This window comes from Varanus komodoensis, unplaced genomic scaffold, assembly GCF_004798865.1.
Source record: "Varanus komodoensis strain SLA01 unplaced genomic scaffold, ASM479886v1 scaffold21, whole genome shotgun sequence".
NCBI lineage: Eukaryota > Metazoa > Chordata > Lepidosauria > Squamata > Varanidae > Varanus > Varanus komodoensis.
Genome location: NW_025335589.1, coordinates 7,127,965 through 7,148,990, shown reverse-complemented (window position 1 = coordinate 7,148,990; position 21,026 = coordinate 7,127,965). Strand labels below are relative to the sequence as shown.

Below are 21,026 nucleotides of genomic sequence, written 5' to 3'. Positions count from 1 at the left end.
GGTGGATACAATGATGTTTGTGGCTGTATCTTAGCCATACATGGCTGGATTGGGATGGAAGTAAGTTCAGATTTAATGTAGGATTTTATCTGACCAGTTCTTTTTTGCTTCTTGTACTTAGGTTCTAGAACACAGTTATTTGTAGGATGCTGACTTCAAGATTTGGTCTGTTTGATTCAGCTTAGTATCAGCATGCCAGTTTCAAGTTGATGAACCAAGGGGGGGGGGGTGGGATAACCAAAGCTATTAGTGTTGGACAAGCTGGTACCCCTTAAGGTGGGGGTACTCTATGATGTTAGCTGGGGAAACTGAAGAAGTGAATGGAGTCAGCCTTCTGCAAATGTTATCCAAGGTAGTATGCATGGGGTGCTTTTGCCACCTTCAGTGTTTGTTCCCAAAAGAGGACTCCAAAATACATTTTCCATTCCTCCTGACCTACTTGATGAAGGCCTTCCAGTGGAGGCAAGAATTCACTTTGTGGGCTCTTCAAGGCATAGTTAAAAGTTTAAGTGCCTGTCAGTTTGAAGCTATTTAAACTGCTAGGGAAGACACTTTTCTTGAGGGAAACCTCAGAAGCCATGTGCTACTGAGGAGCAAAAAGAAAGGTGAAAAAAGCTCAGAGAAGAGAGAAATCCAGAATGAAGAAAATATGGAAAGAAACTCCATTCATTATCCTAGAGACAAGAATTTGTGAGTGTGTATGTGTGTGCTGTGAGGCAGGAGAATGCGTCAAAAATGACAGTGTAGTGTAACTGAGAGGCAAACCAGATATATACCTGAAGCATATGCAGGGGAGGTGGGCAGGGCTTCAAATCACTATTCTGTACAGAAATTTATTTATTTATTTATTTATTTATTTATTTATTTATTTATTAATTAAAACATTTCTATGCCGCCCCTTGCCAAGGCCTCGGGGCGGCTTACAACATCGACTACAAAATACATTAAAACATTAAATTCTGCGTGAATCACATAAATGACAACAAACCTTTGGTGCATACATGCACATGTGTTGAATTTCTCACCCTTGTAGATATGTACATGCATGCATACATAAGATCAGTGTGGGACTGTAGCTCAACTAACTAGCTGAACCTTGTTCAAGCTTCTTCTAGCACCATAACTGTAGACTACCTTTTAAAAATAATATAGTGGAAATCTATAAAAACTTATACTATGTAGTATGTTTGTTTCTTTGCTGTTTAAGGTTATTTTAAACTTAAAAGTTCTGAATATTTACTTTGCACTTCAGGGTAGTGTGTGTTAAGTTTGAAACACTAGATGTAGGAATACTCCAGAAAATACTATTTTCTAAGAGCTAATAAATTTATTTTATTTATTTATTTAGTAATCTTCTATGCCGCCCCATTCGCCAAAGCCTCGGGGCGGCTTACAACAATCAGGGTGGCTTAAATCACTTTCTTTCCAAATGTGCAGGAATTGTAAAGTGAAATTAGGGGGTATGAGTCTTGTTTCTTCCTTTTTCAAAACTTTTAAGGGACTTGTTTTCTCCTTTTTTCCCCAGTAGTGTCAGAGGCAGAACAATCTATCTGGTTGATATTTTGCCAAATGCTACTTCTGTGCTGCCTTATCCTTGTCTTTCTTTCAGTTAAGTAGCATTGAATTCTACCTGAAATTAGTTATTTTGAGGAACCTATAATAATAAAATGCTTATTTTGAATATGGACTTCACAAGAATTGCACTACAAAGAAACATCTGGTAACAGGAAAGTTAAAGATGTTAAAGTCTGTCATTCTCATTTTCTGGATGTATTAGATTATGAAGTTTCATGTGAAAAAATATTTTAAAAGCATGAGCATGTACTTCTACAGTAAGACAAACACTTGCTTTTTACTAAGTCAGACATGTCATAGCTAATATAATGAGTAGTTCAAAGATTACTGACCACATCTGACTAAATGAAGCTATTAGTAAGAAGAATATTATGCTTTTGAACGTTTTTTATAATTTCCTGACTGGTTGTATCTTGAGGATGGGGACAGGAAAAAAGAAGGGGAAAGGAAAAAAAAAAAAACAAAATTCACAACTGACTTTGATTTAAAAGATTCTGAGTACTAGTCAGTTACTTAATTTGATAAAAGAAGCAATTTATTTGAAATTACTGTGCCCCTGATCCCCACTGTTACTATTTTAAGATTTGAATGTAAGTCAAATAATTACTGGCAGGAATGATGAACTCCCCATGTAGCTCATACGTCATTAAAGGCTCTGGAAGGCTTCTGTTTTAAGACAAAAGAAATGACATTATTCAGTAGAAATAAAGAAATGCCTACTAATTTATATTTGTATTCCATGTACAAGCACAAACATCCCAAAAAACCAAGCCTATACACATACTCTTACTACATTATATTCACTGCACTGTTTCACTGAGCTGTGCCACTCTGTAACATACTTTGTATAAAAGTGCAAGGAATTCCCATCTTCAGATATCCCTTGGCATCTGATAGTGCACATGACATTTTAACGTACAAAAGTGCATAAAAGCTTTGGATAATATTACTAGTATAAGGAAATAAATTGTCTCATTACATTGGTTCTAGGATCCTTAGCCCAAGGCCTGTATGTATTTAGATGATATGTTCATATAATAACAGTTGTTATTCTCACAAACTGCATTATCAGAGACATTGAGCATTATCTAAAGGTGACCACACATGAGTGGCCAAACCCATTGATCACTTAACATAAGTAGCACCGGTGCTGGCACAACTAAGATCTAGCACTTTCACAGGCAACAAGCAAAAACACTAGTTTCTGAACTATGGCAGGGTTGGCAGACTTTTCATAAGGGAACTCAGAAACACTACTCCATTCTAGAAACAATTATTTCTGGCGATTTCAGGACTTGCCCCTAGAAACACTAAGGCTTCAGTGAAGGGGCACCACTGAAGTGGAGGGGCACCACCACTGGGCACCACATACACAACAGAATAAGTGGGGCTGGCTCACTGAATGGAAGTGGTGATATGTCCCATCTGTGGATAGGCAACACTGGATACCGCCCTTAAATCTAATCCTTAAAGTGCATTTTTCAACTCTACAAGTAAAGATTTAGTCTATCATAACTGCAGTTAAAGTAGTGAGTTTACCTCAAGTATTGTTTCATGGCACTTGTTACTGTCTTCACTTCCCATTCTGTGGAATTCTCCAGATCAACTTCATTACATGTTTTTGCATCTAGAAAATAACCCATAAAGGGACAGGAGAATAGACAGAGGATTAAAAGTTTCATTATTAACCAAACCTATAAAATAAAGACTTTAAGAAGAGCAGCTATAGATTTTGATCTGATTGGTCCAATGCAGGAACTGACTTCATATTGCCCTTTCAGTCAAGCCAACAGTCCCAATATTGATTGTAGGTGTTAGCTATGCATCAGTAGTCAATCTACAATCAACCAAGCCCCCATCATAAAGCAAATCATATGGGCTTGGTTCAGCACTAGTGTGAGTTCAGAAAATAACCAGCATGTAGCAATATACATTACTGCAGATACTTGTTGGTGGCATACAACATTATCATCAATGAAAAATAATTGAAGAAATCTATTTGCAGAATGGGAGTTTGATGGGGATGAAATAGTAGCTATTTTTATAGTAGTAAAAGGAGCTGCATTTATAACTGTTAAAAAATATTACTCAAGTGTAGTGAAGTTAAAAAAAATCACATAATCATGCAGTTACTATGCAAGAAATTACTAAAAGATGTTTACTAGAAATATGGTACTTAACCAATACTAGAGATAGCTTTATCTTGAAGGGTAAATGTATAATAAAAGGAAGCTATACATTCAATATTTCTTCTTTTACTGTCAAACAATTCTGTATATGCTACTTAATACCCTGAACCCTACATTGATTTCATTTGCTGTTAATTATCCAGGGGGTCCAGTAACACTGAGCTGTAAAATGCCCGTATGATCAAATGCAAAAATATGCTTCCTGACAGAGAAAGTGAAATGAAACTAAGTACAGGCTTTATTTTTAAAAAACAGAGATCTGTGCAGTCATTTTCTTAAAGATGTGTTTCACAGTCTAATACACCATGAACTAATGTGCTTTTAAAAAGCATAACATATATTTCAATGTGCTGTTTTCTTAGAACAAGTTACAAAAACATTAAAAAAACTACACTAGTGGTAACTGATACTGATTGCATTTTGATCAGTTCATACAATACAGATTTCAAGTCTAATTGAGCTTGTCAGAGGAGCAATAAATCAAATTAGGATACTCGATTAAAGGTGGGGTCCTTTTAAAAGAGACTAAATCATTCTCTTCTAAGTGATGTGCCAACCAATTCATTCTTGCAACAGATTTTTCTCTTATTATTTAAACTTAAATTCAAAATACAACCAAACAACACTTTCTATTAACTTGCAAATATTAACCACCATCTAAAAGAAATGTCCAATTTTGTTCTTTCGTAACTTATTATCCTCTTCCAAAACTTGAATAATATTAATACACCACAGTCCTGGAACTGAAATCAGAAGGGAGGGGGCACTCTCACCGGCTCATTCATACCTATCCAAAAAGGGTTTCTCAAAACAAAAAAACTGTGCCTTGCTAATTTATAATGTAGTGGCCTTTCCCACCAAAATCCCATCACTAAGTCAAAATGAAATAAATTGGAAGTGTTCCAGAAGACACAATTGCTGGGTAGAAAACGGCAAACAACTCTTGTAGAATCTTAAAAGTTAGGAGTTTTACTCCGGCATCAGCTTTTGTGGAGTATACCCCACTTTATTAGATGAAATTATCTGCTGGATATGGTTATAAAATGATGGTAGGAAACAGCTCTCCATTCCCTACAACTAAATTTGGTAGGAATTTTGTTAATTGTTATTAATTTTCAAGTTAAATATGATTTAATGATTTTTGTTTTATGGGACAGTTCTTCAGGGATTAGCTTGAGATGCAGCATTTTTTAACCTTTCTCCCTTATACAGCTGTCTAAATGAGAAAATGCATTCATTTAATAAGTATAAGCTTTATGCATAAAAGGACAGGTTTTTCTTTTGTTCTTATACTGTTCTCATGCTACTGATTTCTTACCACAAAAGGATTGTTCCTGCTCCTGGAAGACTTATTTTATGAACAGAACTGTAATGCTTGATTCCAATCTATGTCTCTGCTCAGGGGCCAAATGCACAATTCTATATCATTCAACACTCTGGAACTTGTGAAGGTTCATTCTAACTGATGGTGTTCATTTTATTGTGCAATGAAAGAATGGTTCTGAGTAAATATATTTATACTGATGACACTAGCAGCTATCACAGAATAACTGCAAAATAATGAATGAAAATTCTGGATAGTCCCTAACTTTTCTCAAGATTCTGATAACAGTAAATTTACAAAAGAACACTGCTTTTAAAAATGTGTTCTTTTTATGGCCTTCTGAAAAAAATGGACAATTTTAATTCTGTCTTTAAGTTCTATGCAGATGCTTGGTGGCATTCAGCATAATCTAGCACATTCTTAATAAAAGAAAGATTTAATATAACTTTGACAAGTTTTATTCACTGATTACATTTTTCCCCAAGGAACGCAGGGCAGGGCAAACAAGGTTTCATAGTTTTATCCTCACAGCACCCATGCAAAGTTAGGGTCGACTGAGAGATGATTTGGCAACAGTTCAGCAAACTGATGCCATAGACAGAATGTGTCAGACCTTCTAATTTGCAGGGAACACTTAACAAAAGCTGAATTTTATTTTTTTATTTTTTTTGACAGCAGCTTTAAAATGCAACAAGCTAAACAGCACCAATGGTATGTTCATCATGGAGATCATAACTAAATAGGAAATGGCCCCAAGTGAAGCTAGTGGTTCAGCATGCTGCTAAGTAATTTTGCATTAAGGATGAATGTACCAAATATCTGCAATCCATTTTTTTCAGACAGAAACAAGAACTTTCAAGATTTTAGGTAGTCCAAGACAGATACAACAAGCTTCTTCAATAATGTGGACAGCATTTTCAGGGCTAATGAATCACAGAAATTGCTCAAATTATGGAAGGAGGCATTACTATTTGCACTGGCTGCCTTATATACTGAAGCCTTATATTTCTGAAGCCTATATATGGGACAGGAGTGAGCAACCTATGGTCCCAAATTACATATGACCTTCATCGTAATTTCCCACTGCCATTAGCATAATTTAAAAGGCCTTATGCTTGTGATCACTTCAGATCTCTGGAAGAGGGGTTTGTCTGTATCTTGCAGCCCGCAAAGGGAGGGAGGGAAGAGGAGGGTGAGGGTAAGTGGGGGGGGGAGCGAGAGCGAGCGAGCGAGCAGAGTAAGAGAAGGAAAATGGTATTATATGATTTGGCTACAATGGAAAGGTGAAATTAAAAAATGGGCTTGTAGATAATATTAATTGAACCCTCTACCTGTATTTTCATAATCTTCCAAAACATCTGAAGAGCAACTGTTTTTTTCCCTTGCCTTAGAGGAACATTAAAAAATGTAACTCTGTAGTTTGAATACGGGCCATTCTACCACTTCAGAATTTAACTAGTTCATCCTGATGCATGAGCACAGCTAACACACACTCGTAGGCTTGGCCAATACATACAACAGGATGAAGTAGCCAAATTATTAAGTAGTGGAACAGACTATACTCAGTTAAGACTACAGGTAATAATTTTTTTAATGTTCTCTAGGGGAGGGAACATTTCCTTCCAAGTATTGTTGGAGTTCAATTCCCATCACCCCCAGCCAGCATGACAAAATAACTGACATAAAGAAGTTTATTCTTCTTTCAATGTAGGTCTCTAGTTTCAATTATAATTGTTACATTGGATAAAAATAGTTTCTGATATCAATTTAAGAAAAGGCACAGGAGGAAATCGTTATTAAATATTTCCAGTTGCTAAGTGTACTCTAAGTCCATTTTATTTGGATCTTACAAATGTAAGTCTCAATAGTCAAGGGTAGGTATCAGATTCAAGACAGACAGAAAACAAACAATGGTAGTTTACAATAACTTAGTCACCTTGGACCTAACAACAAACAAATACTTCCATACAACTAGCAGGAAAATGATATCATACTGCCTTTTCAGCCCTGGAGTCGTTGCTAAAAGCAGTAAAGAACTGCACTCACTTTAAGCCAAAATATTATCAAAAGCCAATGTCCATCACACGGACATTGGCTTTTCATAATATTCTGTTTCACTTCCTAATACTTCCTCAGTAACATGAAGTTTGAAAATACAATGAAGTTGACATGCTTTCTCTGAACACTACAGAACTGCTAACAGTGATTAAAAAATATCAAGAAAATAAGCATTTAGTAAGATTATTATGCTAAACTGACATAGCATGGAATATAGGATCTCAAGCCTGACATCTTATCCTGAAGAGACAGCCTGTGAAGAGAGAGTCATACAGGTGGCAAGGATTTGACAGTAGCATATAATATAAAAGTGCTTTGCCATTCACATAATGTCTGGGGTAATGAAATGAATTCACTTGCTGGCTTCCTCTAGTTTTCTCTGCCAAAGAACACTGTGTTATCAGCACAGATGGAGTATGCATGGTTCTGGAGAAGAGCCTGTTGCAAACTAGCTTCTCTGAATATCAATGAATCCTTGAGAATCAGGCCAGTGCTGCTGTCAAGTGACAGGTTTGGGAGATTCAGAAAGCTAAAGAAACCCCAGTTGACTCATCTGACTGTGTGTACTTGTCAAGTGTTCTAGACAAAAAGTCAAGAAATGCTTAGTTTTGACTGCTGTAGTGGAGTAGGATGATAGGTAACTGAAGTATTTCATCTAAGTACCCATACCTTGTAGAGGGTAATGAAGTATAGTCAGAATTGTGGGTAGGGAAAGTTCAAAGTAAAAGTTCAAATTTTATACACAGAGCCCAAAAAATAAAGAGAAACTTATAGTAGTACCACCAATCAAAATGAAATTAAAACAGAAGACTTTCACTTAAAAAAATGAATAGTGAAATCCATCTGAGGAATTTAATGTGGAGTAATTCAGCTGCATAAAATAAGTCTGTTCTATATTAATTCTTAGTCTATACCTCTCATGCAAAGTTACAAGTTAGACCAAGTTTCTTTGATATACTTTAAAAAATGTTTCTGAACCAACTTTGATTTCAACATATTACTCTGATTTATTTTAACGTGACATAAGTAGGGAAGGAATCATAGGAACCAGATTTTGATCCTTCTAGATTTCAATCAGTAGAGAAAAACTTCTAAATACAGTGGTACCTCAGCTCACAAACGTCTCACTTTGGGTTGTGAACAAAAATTTCATAAAAATTTTAACTCGGGTAACGAACTCCGCATTGGGTGGTGACTGTGATCCCCCCCCCACCGAGTTGGGAGATGGCCGAGATCATGCCCATCTCTCCCTCCCCCAGCACGCCCTTTGCACCTATCTCTTCCTCCCCCAGAGCGCCTGTGATCACACCCGTCTCATCCCTCCCCCCAGCGTGCTGAGATGATGGGCACCTGCAGGGATGACAGGTGCAATCTTGGTCGCGCTGGGGTGGGTGGGGAGATGGCCGCGCTTGTGCTTGGGGTAGGGGGGAGGATGGCCACAATATTTGTTGTCACTTTGCTTCACATTTTTCTGATTTTAAAGATGGTTACAGAACGGATTAACCTTATTTACATTGAACCTTATGGGAAAATTTAACTTGGCTCATGACCAATTTGGGTCACTCCCAGAGTCCTGGAATGGATTAAGTTCGTGAGAGCCAAGGTACCACTATAGTAGATGAAAAATTTCTTAAAGACACACAAAAGACAGCAGGTAAAAATGGTATAGTAAAAGTAGATATAAAAGTAAGAGACGTACCCATTAACAAATTCAGAAGTCTTTGGACTTTTGAACTCACCCCCACAACTCTGTATAGTCCTTGGTCATTTATACCTGGGAAATGAAAGCATAAATAAAAGGCATTTGGGCTTCTATGAAGTATAGTAAAAATGTAAGCTCTGAATGCACTGCTCATCAATTAGTCTCAAAGCAGATTTATTATCAAAACTTATATAACATACAAGATACTTAAAGGTATTGAAAGAAGAAACTTGGGGAAGAGAAGCAAAATGGAAAAAAAAGCCTTCCAACTTTGAATGTTATAACTGTTTTGAAAAATCAGTAATCAGTTACTTCGCTTGGCTTGAAAAGAATGCATACCTTCATTTTAAAAGTCCTGAAAGGATACAAACATAAACAGAGGTTTTATTTCAAAGATAAAGCAAGCTGTAAGACTGTGCTGATTTGAGACATCAGTTTTCCACAGATGCATCATTGACAATATTTTCAGTTGAATACATTGAAGATGGCCGTATGTTCAGTGCCTTTCTCTGTGGGTTGTCCAGGCTGTAACTGACAGGCAATTTGTCCTCAGTTACAGCATACCAAAATGACTGATAACCCAGAATGTTCTCTTAAATACATGGCACTGGTCAACAACTAGCAGGTTTCAGGTCCAATATGGCCTATGTAGCACTAATTACCAACCAATGTTTATCAACATAACTATTGTTTGCTATAGCAGGACTAAATGCATGTTACTCCAGCTTTCTCTCAATATCCTTTACCCAGCCACCAGCTGACCTGGAACTTTAAAACTAAGCTAAGTAATGACATTAAGGTGAAAAAAGCAAGAAAGGAAGAAGGTTTTACCAGCATCAAGTGAAAATGAAGGGTGTTCAATATGAAAATCTACTTGTTCTCTGGCCTTCCCCAGAGCTATATTTCACTGGACCATTCCACTCAGTAGCTGCAATTATGCTGCAGCTTTTTAGTAAGGTTTATTGCTTATGTCTGTTGTTTGATTAACACTTTATAAATGCCTGCTGCATTATTATCATATATAGTTTATTATATGAGTTTTAAAGCTGCCTTGGAAAAATGATGATGGTAAGAAATAATGTCCACTTCCAAAGATAATCTTTCCAATGAATTTTGCCTTCCTGTCTCCTTAGCATCTATTTAAATCTAGTTGTAGTCCACCCATTTTGAATAAATGGTCTGAAGCACATGTAAATATTCATCTAACAAGTACTGATGTCTGTATAAAGAAGTTTTTGAAAAGACAACATGAGGCTCAGCAGGAAGCTGACTGGAAGACCTTTTAAATTATATGTACACATTCCAAAGCTGGAGTAGGATCAAAGCTGGACTCCCCCTTCTCACACACACCTTTAAGTATCATGCTTTAGGAGTGACAGATATGACAGGCTCTTCCAAACTCACAACACTCATTTTTCAACCAGTGGAACACACACATGCTATCATATACCTTTGCACAAATTATCACTACATTTCTTTTCCAAGTATGCCTAGTATGACATGACCAAAGAAATAAGCAGTCTCGCCTTAGACAAAATTTAGAAGCCCCATCAAAGTGCAACTGTACCAGCTGAGACTTCCATATTTCCACTCCTTTATACCTTATCAACATCCCTAAGTAGTCTGATTCCATACTGCTCAGCACTTTTTATTGCAATGATCTTTCGCTCACAACCAGATCCCTACAGAATCTAACATTAAACCATTATGTATTAGACTTACGTATTAGACATCTAACAACAGAATGCATAAATCTGTATTTTGTAAGGGAAATTAATTTCAAGGAGGTTCGGAAAGTTTGTAAAACCATCAATAATGTTATGTCCAAGCTTGAATTCTAAAGTAGTAATCATGCATTTATATAATTTTCATAAGCCCAATGGCAAAAACTGGAAATCAACCTATTTATGGAAAGATTACTTTCAAACAGACATTTTTATATATTGTCTTGCTTACTGTCCATCTTATCTTTGTTAACCAAGTTGTTTTCTAAGCAGTCACACCCAGGATAATGTGCTCTCACAGCCAACATAGGGACCACAAAGCAGAAGCTGCTATTTAGCCACAAATGTGATGGCAATATTAAATTATCTAGATAATTGATCAAATTTTAATGTCTTAGCCATGAAGTATAATAGGTAATTGTTATGCATTGTAATGAATAATAGAGAAAACAATAAAAATCAGTTTCATTTCATACAATAATTGGGCATGTTTAAGCTTTGAGAAGAGTGTATCTGATGGGATCTATGATTCCACTTTTCAAACATTTTAATGGCTGTCACAGAGAGGAGGGCCAGTATCTCTTGTCAATAATCATACAGTGTAGGACACAGAATAATGGGCTTAAGTTTCAGGAAGCCAGATTCTGGCTGGACATTAGAAAAAAATTACTGTTAAAGCAGAAGAGCAATTGAACCAATTACTTAGGGAGTTGGTAGGTTCTCCCACTTAGGAGGCCTTCAAGAGGCAGTTCAATAGCCATCTGTCAGGAGTGCTTAAACTTGGAATCCTGCACTGAGCAAAAGGCTGGACTCAATGGTATGTATGCCACTTTCAAATCCACTATTCTGTTTTGCTATATGTCAGAGTTCTTAAGCTATTGTGGACCTCTTTCTTTATCTCCTTCTGCAAGTGAAGCAGATTTCCTGCTGCCAGAGAACTCCTCTCTTTGGTAGCAAAAAGAAAAAAGAAATAGGACTGTGCTGGGGACAGCTTGGATCTACCAGTTCCAAATCCCCTTTATTCCCCCAGAACACTCCCCAAGAAAAGAAAAATCTATGTTAGCTTGGGAGCTAATGCAGTGAATTTCCCTACCTTAGTAGCCAATAGGAAAAAAAAGAATAAAATACATTAAAAGCTACCAAGCTTAATAGGAAAAGAAAAATTAGAAGGCCACTCCCCAGATGCACATAGTTTCTTTCTTGGCTGAAGCAAGCCTGGCAGTGCTTGTGGTTTCTCTGTCACAGACTCTCCCATTTCAAACTCTACAGGGTTCCTCTGAAAGAATGTCTGATGGCATCCAATACATGGAGAATCAAAGCAAAACATAGCAGGCTGTGATAAGATTTGCCTCCATTTTTTTTCTTCATCTAAAGCAGCTGAAGAGACCCCACCCTGCAAATTGCTTCAGAGGTTCATCACTTAAAGAATGCTTGTTGACCCTTTCCTTTTTTGACCCTATTTCCCTAGGGAAATTGCCTTCTTGAAATTGCTATTAACTGCCATCAATTTACGAATCAAATACGATAAAGATGTCTCCCTTAAAAAGTTTGAAATGAAGATTTTGACTGGTGAAAAATGAGAGGCTTACTGCCCTAAATGTACCTTTGTTATTGTTACATGTCATCAAGTTATTTCCAACAATGTGGCAATCCTGTGAATAAATGCCCTCCAATTCCCTGCCCTGCTCAATTGAGCAATTCACAGCCCTGCTCAACTCTTGTAAACTCAAGGCTGTGGCTGCCTTTATGGTATCCATCTATCTCATAGCTGGTGCACGCACCATAGCTCCAAGCAAATCCTCCCCACAGAGGCTTTTAGGCAAAGACCTAAAGATCCTGTCACAATTTTGGCTCTTAGAAGGATTACTCCTGTAGAAGGAGGACTTAACTTTATTCATTGGGAGTTAGGATACCATAAAATGATTACTGAGTTGAACAAACCACTGCTAACTTTATCACAGTTGGAATTTGTGTGTGTGTGTGGTTTTTTGTTGTTGTTGTTGTTTTGCTTTCACCCTTTTGTTGATCATGTTTGCTGATTTGAAAGTTGGGTATTCCAATATTTAGAAATCAAGTTCCTACCAATGTATATAATACTATAGAAACCCTTGATGGTTGAAGACAAAACAGCTGGTCATTAAGACCACTTCCTTGACTCCAGTACCATCTCACAACTTTGTAGGTTCTCACCTTTTCCAGCTTGCCCTAACACTGTGCCTGCAATTGTAATCTGATGCACAGAAATTTGGAAAGCAAATTACCATTACATATGTGATGAAATATGAAATATTCAGTAGGATTCACTGTTAGTGTGTGTTTGAGGAGGGGGCACTGTGTTAAAACAAAAGAGACCCCTCCCTTTATCCAGACCCCTGGAAGGGTTGGGCTTGGGCTCCTGCCCACTCTGTGACCGTGTAAATCCCCAATAACGGACTACAGATGCATATACTTATGCACATTCTCAGGATCATTTTTGACTTCTAGGCTTCAAGTGCTACTGGCATTTCCAAAGTATAAGATTTGCATATGAATATTCAAGCATGTCCTTCAGGGGTTCAAAATATTTTCCACTAATTACCATGGCATGTCATTACATGTCACACAATGTTAATTTAAAATTTATATTAAGGAAGTTTATTTATGTTTGCGAGCTGCCCCGAGGCTTCAGCGAATGGGGCAGCATAGATGTGACCTAAATAAATAAATAAATAAATAAAATGGGGTACATACACAAATACAAGAATGGGCAAACTGCGCCCCTCCAGATGTTGTTCAAACTAACTGGATGACATCAGTTGTCGTCCCAGCAGGTCACAGATTTAACACCCCAGCACTAATATTTTGAACAATATATTCATGCAACCTGGGTTAGTCCTCAGTAGTTTTACAGAATCAATTTTTTTTTTTTTTACAGAAAAGTCTCTATCACTTATTACAAAAACAGAGCAAAACCAAAAAAAATCATGTATATTTGCTTGATGCGCTGTTTTTCCTGTGGGGAAGTTTCCTTCTAGTTCTTCACCAGTGAAATGAAGTGATATTCAGCCTCTCTGTACAAGACAGCTCACTGCTGCCATCTATCTTCACAGTAAGCAGTTATTAAAATGAAAAGAAGGAAGCTTATAAAATCCCTTGATATAGACATTTGGCATACGGGAAGAATATATTCTCAAAGGAAGACATATACTGTCAATTCATCAATTGTATCACATATAGTTGTTTAGAGTTGTTTAATCACCTAAACTTTCTTCTTTTCCAATATTTATTAAGTTTAAATACTGAGTAAATTAAGAAAGAATTGTTAAAAATATAGTCCTTCATTAGATACACTGTTCTTAAACTATGCTAATATATCTTTGAAAAGAAGTCACATTACTGAACACAAAACAAGTCTTCTGGTCTCTAAGTTCAATTTGGTGGAGCAGGCAGATAACTCAATGATCATAGCTTAGAGTGATAGATTCCATGTTTTGTATGCGAGAGGTGACAAATTCAGTCCTTGATAAATTCTAGAGAAAGATAGGAAAAGCTTCTGTCTGAATTCTTGGAGAGACAATGGCAAACAGTGAAAAACCATAAATATTTCTGAGTCTTCATGCCCAATGAGAAACAAAACATGCAAGTGAGCCAGTGTGGTGTAGTGGTGAACAGCTGGGACTGGGACTCAGACGATCTGGGTTCTAGTCCCCGCTCAGCCATGGAGCCAACTGGATGACTTTGGGCCAGTCACAGACTCTCAGCCCAACCCACCTCACAGGGTTGTTGTTGTGGGGATAAGATGGAGGAGGAAATGTAAGCTGCCTTGAGTCCTTTGCAGGAAAAAGGCAGGATATAAATAAAAAATAAATAAATAAAAAATAAAGTAAGGCTAGCCTAATACCAAGACCAAGAGCATGGAGTCCTCAGAGTGCGTAGTTCCCAGGAGATATTCATGGTTTTTCGCTAGAGATATTTGCAGTTTTTCCACTTTGTGTGGGTCCTGCTGCAGATCTGAAGGGCCAACCTTGGTTAAGTGAAACCACAGTAACTGAAAGAGATACGGGGGTCCTGCTGCATTCATTTTTCCTATTCATGACTCAGAGAACAGAAAAACCTATAGAACTATTAAGGAGTTTATAGTCAGTGACCTATCTTGCAAACTGAGTTTTAAATCCTAGCTAAAAGAGGATGTGATGGAACAGTGTGCTTCTCTTGAACTGAGCTAACAGGCTGAGATTCAGCACTTACACATAGCTTTCCATGACATGCAAACTGGGAAGTATAGTTAAGTGCTTGCAAACAAGGAAGCATTGGTAAGGATTCATAACTCCGGCTGTACATTGGCCAGAAAACTATGGTTAAACAAAGTGGCAGTTTGCCTTAAGACAGAATTCTTCCTATGGCACGATGGCAAAATCTGCTTTCGCCTACCAGACTTTTCTTCAATATGATAAGATTATTTTCATTTGCTGACTGACCTCTTTCTACTCACACTAACTTCATACCCCTTAGAACTAAAAAAATAAAAACTCAGGGGAAAGACTTTGGAAAGATATTAATCCCTTTTTTTCATTTGCATGTAACTAGGTTTAAAAATGTAAACTAAAATGTGAGACAATTATAGTTATGCAATTTAGAGGTAAAAGCAATTTAGAGGTAAAAGCTGTATTCCCCACCAGGATGACTGAAGGTTCTAATTTCTTCCCATGCACACACTTGCTCAAAATATTCTTCCCAAATTTTAGCCCCACTTGCTCCCTTTAACCTGGCTATACCATTATTCATCTCATGTTACAAAGGATGGAAAGGGAGATGAGGCAGTTTCTGTGTCTCTTATTATATGCTTAAAATAACTTCAAAACATTACTTTCAACAAACATTTCATACTCAGGAGTCAGCAAGTGATCAACTGTCCAAGTAACCAAGTCGCCCCCACCCTCAGGAACCCTACTGGAATTAAGTCCCACTGTGTTCAGTGAAGTTTAAAGCCTTAGTAAGACACATTAGTAAGGGGAAATTACTTCTGATTAGGATAGGGTGAATCCTGACTTTATACTATAATTTGGTGTTAAGAAAAAATTCACGGTTTCCTCTTCCAAGCTGGGGAGAGGGGCTGATAGAATCCCTGCAGTTGTATCAGAGTGCCAAAAACGACTAGGAGAAGCTGTGTCTGCTCTTGCTGCATCATCAGACTTCAAATCTCTAGGAATAAAAATTTTTAAGAAAACCACTGGGGCCTAAATAGTCTTCTGCCCAGTCCTACCAGTACATAGAAACAACAAACAACATGAACTTGTGCTCATAGTACATGAGAGCAATTACAACTCAGGAATAACTGAAACTGGAACTCTACATTGGACAGATACAACCTGTTCAAGAAAAATAGAAACCGCAAAAAGGGAGACAAAGTTGCACTATTTGGAAAAGGCACATTTATCTGCACAGAAATACAAGAAGAGGAACATAGTAGCCCCATTGAAAGCATATGGTTTAATTTAAAGGGAAAAAAAATAAGAAAAACATTGCTCTTGGCATCTATAATTGAGCACCCAATCAAAAACAAGACAGGGACACACCTTCAAAAAGCAACTTGCCAACCTTTCCAAGAAGAATGATGTAGTCATCACAGGAGATGTCCATCTCCCTAATATATGCTGGGAAACAATTTCTGCCAAATATGGTCCCTCCAAGAGATTCCTGACATGCACAGCTAACAACGTCCTCCCAGCAGAAGGCAGAGAAAGGAATGAGAGTAACAGCTATCCTCAATTTAATACTAACAGGGATGACCAAGTAGACAAAATAGCTGTCACAGGAACCCTGGGGGAAAGTGACCCTGAAATACTTGAATTCTCAATTTTAAAGGAGACAAAGGTTAACTGCAGCCAAACACAGAGCTCAGACTTCAAGAATGCCAACATCAATGAACTCAGAACAATGATAAGCAAGTGCCATGGCAACACACTCTTAAGGGAAAAGGACTCCAATAGGGCTGGGAAATCTTGAAAAAGGAGAATCTCCAAGCATAGCTATGAACAATTCCAACAAGCAAAAAGTGTTGAAGACAAGAGAGGAAGCCCTGATAGCTCCACAAAAAGTTGAGTGACATCCTAAAAGAAAAAAAGGCAATTTACAGGAGGTGGAATCATGGCCAGGCCACAACTGAAGAATATAAACAAATAGCAAGGAATTGCAGGAACAACTTCAGGAATGTTAAACAGGAAATGAACTTAGAATTGCAAGAGATGCTAAGAACAACAAGAAAGCCTTCTTCAGAGACATCCAGAACAAGAACGTTCAGCTACTTAAAGTGGATGGCAGAGGAAATAACAAGGAAAAGGCAGAGAAGCTCAATTCCTACTTTACCTCAGTCTTCTCCCACAAGAAAACCTACAAAAAAGAGGGAATACAAGCTGCAAGTGAGAGATGGCAGCCCAGGACTGACAGATAAATGGCCAAGGAATATCTAGATGGAATATTTATTTATTTATTAAAACATTTCTATGCCACCCCATTCGCCGAAGCCTCGGGGCGGCTCACAACATAATAAAATACAAAAATAACAATATAAAAATAACAATATAAAATAAATAACAATATAAAAGAAGTCGCCCTGTCAGATAAATAAGCAAATACTGTTAACAATTAAAATGATGCTTAAATAAAAAGGTCTTCGCCTGGCGCCGAAAAACAAGTAACGACGGCGCCAGGCGGACCTCTCTGGGGAACGCATTCCATAGATTGGGCACCACCGCAGAGAAAGTCCTCCTCCGAGTATCTACCCTCCTAATTTCTTTCACGGAGGGTTCCCGGAGAAGGGCCTCTCCTGCAGATCTCAAGGGGCGGGAGGGCATATATGGATGTAAGCGCTCCTTCAGGTAACCAGGACCGAAGCTGTTTAGGGCTTTATAGGTCATCACCAACACCTTGAATTGGGCCCGGACTTCAATGGGAAGCCAGTGAAGCTGACGGAGAACTGGAGTCATGTGAACATAATGCCCAGTCCCCGTCAGCAGCCTGGCAGCTCTATTTTGAACCAATTGAAGTATCCGGACTGTCTTCAAGGGTAGCCCCACGTAGAGCGCGTTACAGAAGTCCAGACGGAAGTCACCAGCGCGTGTGTCACTGTCACCAGGCAGTCGTACTCCAGGTAGGGGCGCAGCTGATGAATCAGCCGAAGCTGAAGGAAAGCGCTCCTCGCCACCGCTGTCACCTGAGCTTCCAATGAAAGCTCCGGGTCGAGGAGCACTCCCAAGCTGCGGACCTTGTCCCTAAGAGGAGTGCAACCCCATTCAGGACTAGGTTAAATCCACCCTCTCCGAAGCCCGATCCGCCAACCAACAGGACCTCCGTCTTGTCTGGATTGAGCTTCAGTTTATTGGCCCTCATCCAGCCCATTACCTCGGCCAGGCACCGGTTCAGCACAGCCACTGCCTCACCTGGATTGGTGGAAAACGAGAGGTAGAGCTGGGTATCATCAGCGTACTGATGACTCCGCAGCCCACACCTCCTGATGACCTCTCCCAGCGGTTTCATGTAGATGTTAAACAGCAAAGGGGACAAAATGGTGCAGAGCCTCCAACCCCCAATCCCGCTAGCCTATCCAGAAGGATACCATGGTCGATGGTATTGAAAGCCGCTGAGAGATCCAGGAGGTCCAGGAGAACCAACAGGGACGCACTCCCCCTGTCCTTCTCCCTGCACAGGTCATCGTACAGGGCGACCAAGGCAGATTCAGTACCGTACCCGGGTCTGAAGCCGGACTGAAATGGGTCTAGATAATCAGTTTCATCCAAGAGTGCTTGCAGTTGTCCCGCCACCACCCGCTCTAACACTTTGCCCAGAAACGGGATGTTGGCCACTGGTCTATAGTTAGTGGCCATCTCTGGATCCAGTGACGCTTTCTTCAGGACCGGTCGGACTACCACCTCCTTTAAAGGGGCAGGCACCCGACCCTACCTCAGAGAAGTGTTAACCACTTCCAAGATCCAGATCCCAATCCCGTGCTTGGCGTTATTTATTAACCAAGACAGGCAAGGGTCCATTAGGCAATTGGTGGGATGTACTCGTCCAAGCACCTTGTCCACATCATTGGGCTGCAAAAACTGAAATTCATCCAATAATTCTGGACCAGACGGCAGCATTGGCGTCTCCCCAGAAACCTCTGATTCACTAGTGGTGTCCAGCTCGTGATGAATCTGAGTAATTTTCTCCCTGAAATGCATGGCAAAGTCGTCACAGCGGGCCTTTGAGGGTGGAACCCGATCTTCCTTAGGACCCGGACGAACCAGGCCTTGCACCATTCGAAAAAGCTCCGCCGGACGGCATTGTGAGGAGGCAATGGAAGCGGGAAAAAAACCTCTTTTCGCCGCCCTCACCGCCACAGCGTAGGCCCGATAGTGGGCTCTCAAGTGTGTTCGGTCAGATTCATCCCGTGATCTCCTCCACCTATGCTCTAGCCGTCTCCCAACCTGCTTCATCGCCCGCAATTCAGGTGTATACCAAGGGGAAGAGCGGGCTCTGCCCGGTGGGGGAGGACGCTTAGGAGCAATCGTGTCCACAGCCCTGGTCATCTCCCCGTTCCACAGTTTGACCACAGCCTCGACAGGAGCACCAGTCTTGTCAGCCGGAAACTCCCCCAGGGCCTTCAGGAATCCATCCGGATCCATCCGGCTCCGGGGGCGGACCCACACAATCGGGTCCGCACCCTTGAAGAGGGAGAGGTCGCTCTCAAGCACAAACCTCACCAGGAAGTGATCTGACCATGACAGGGGAGTCAAGCATAAATTCCTCACCCTCAGACTACCCTCTTCCTGCCCCATCGAGAAAACCAGATCCAGAGTGTGTCCACGTTCATGGGTCGGGCCGGAGACATGTTGAGACAGCCCCATGGCCGTCATGGAGGCCATGAAGTCCTGAGCCGCCCCGGTCAGACCAGACTCGGCATGGAGATTGAAGTCCCCCAGGACCAACATCCTGGGGGTCCTCAACACCAGGTCCGAGACGGTCTCCGTCAGCTCAGGCAGGGAGACTGTTGGGCAGAAGGGTGCACGGTACACCAACAGAATCCCCAATCTGTCTCGGTCGCCCAACACCAAGTAGAGGCAGTCCAGCCCTGGTCTCGAAGGGACCGGAAGTCCCGTGAGATGGACGTTCGGTAGACCAAAGCGACCCCCCCTCCCCTCCCCTCCGGGCGTGAACAGTGCTGAACCAGATACCCGGGCGGGCACAGTTGAGAGAGGGCAACATCCCCCCCTCTCCTGCCCAGGTCTCCGTTATGCAAGCCAGGTCGGCCCCCTCATCCACAATCAAGTCACGGATGAGGGAAGATTTATTATTGACTGACCTGGCATTGAGCAGCAGCACTGTCAGGCCCGAGGGGTGGTTGAAAAGACTACCTGGCACCCTCTGGCTGGGGGCAAAACCAGAAGGAGGGATAGGTGTCAACCATCTGTCCCTCCTTCTTCTACGCGGACACGTTAAGCCCCCACCACTATTACGTCCATTGCCCAAGACCACCCCAATGGCGGCGCCCACACGCTCCCCAGGAAACATAAACGTCGACATGGCCAGGGACGACTCCATAAAAACAGATTAAAATAGAATAAAATTATAAAAACAATTAAAAACTCCCCCTTCCCTAACGTTCACAACGGCAGGTGGGCCAATTACAACAAAAGCCCCTGGCTAGCCCAGCCCCCCGCTCGGCCCCCAAACGGCTCCCAAAAGGTGGAGACCACCCTTTGGCCGTCACCCTTCGGCCGCTGGCCTGAGGCTGCCGGCCCTGGCCGCCGCCGGCGCTTTAAGGCCACAGGGCCCTCCCGAAGTCCCGCCCTGTCCCGCACGGCTCTCACCCGTGCGAAGGGGCAGGCCGAACCGGTCCTGCGTCCTGGCCGGTGCTCCTGGGCCGGTGGTGCTGGCCTCCGTTGGGCGGCGCGGCAGCCGGCGGGTGCGTGCAGCCAATGGGTGCGCAAAGGTCCTGCAGCGTGGGGGAGGTGTGCCCCGTCCAGCGCGCTGGTTCTCCCGGCCGCCGCCGGCGCTTTAAGGCCGCAGGGCCCTCCCAAAGTCCCGCCCTGTCCCACACGGCTCTCACCCGTGCGAGGGGGCAGGCCGAACCGGTCCTGCGTCCTGGCCGGTGCTCCTGGGCCGGTGGTGCTGGCCTCCGTTGGGTGGCGCGGCAGCTGGCGGGTGCGTGCAGCCAATGGGTGCGCAAAGGTCCTGCAGCGTGGGGGAGGTGTGCTCCGTCCAGCGCGCTGGTTCTCCCGGCTGCCGCCGGCGCTTTAAGGCTGCAGGGCCCTCCCGAAGTCCCGCCCTGTCCCACACGGCTCTCACCCATGTGAGGGGGCGGGCCAAACCGGTCCTGCATCCTGGCCGGTAAAGAAACACATTTAGATCTCCAGCATCTGATGAACTCCATCACAGAGACATAAAAGAGGTAGCCAAGAAAATCTCAGAACCACTGTCTGTTATCTTCA

At 41.2% G+C, this 21,026-nt stretch overlaps 1 protein-coding gene across 3 annotated transcripts in view; it reads right to left on the bottom strand.

The window, feature by feature from the left end:
* Window positions 1-21,026, bottom strand: part of ARHGAP10 (Rho GTPase activating protein 10) — a 145,454-nt gene that overhangs the window by 52,800 nt on the left and 71,628 nt on the right. For all 3 annotated transcript variants that reach the window (XM_044430789.1, XM_044430790.1, XM_044430791.1), the window contains exons 14-16: window positions 8,846-8,920; window positions 3,115-3,202; window positions 2,183-2,241 (exon numbers count right to left, since the gene is read on the bottom strand). In XM_044430789.1, the coding sequence (XP_044286724.1) occupies window positions 2,183-2,241; window positions 3,115-3,202; window positions 8,846-8,920 (222 nt within the window). The remainder of the gene's footprint in view (window positions 1-2,182; window positions 2,242-3,114; window positions 3,203-8,845; window positions 8,921-21,026) is intronic.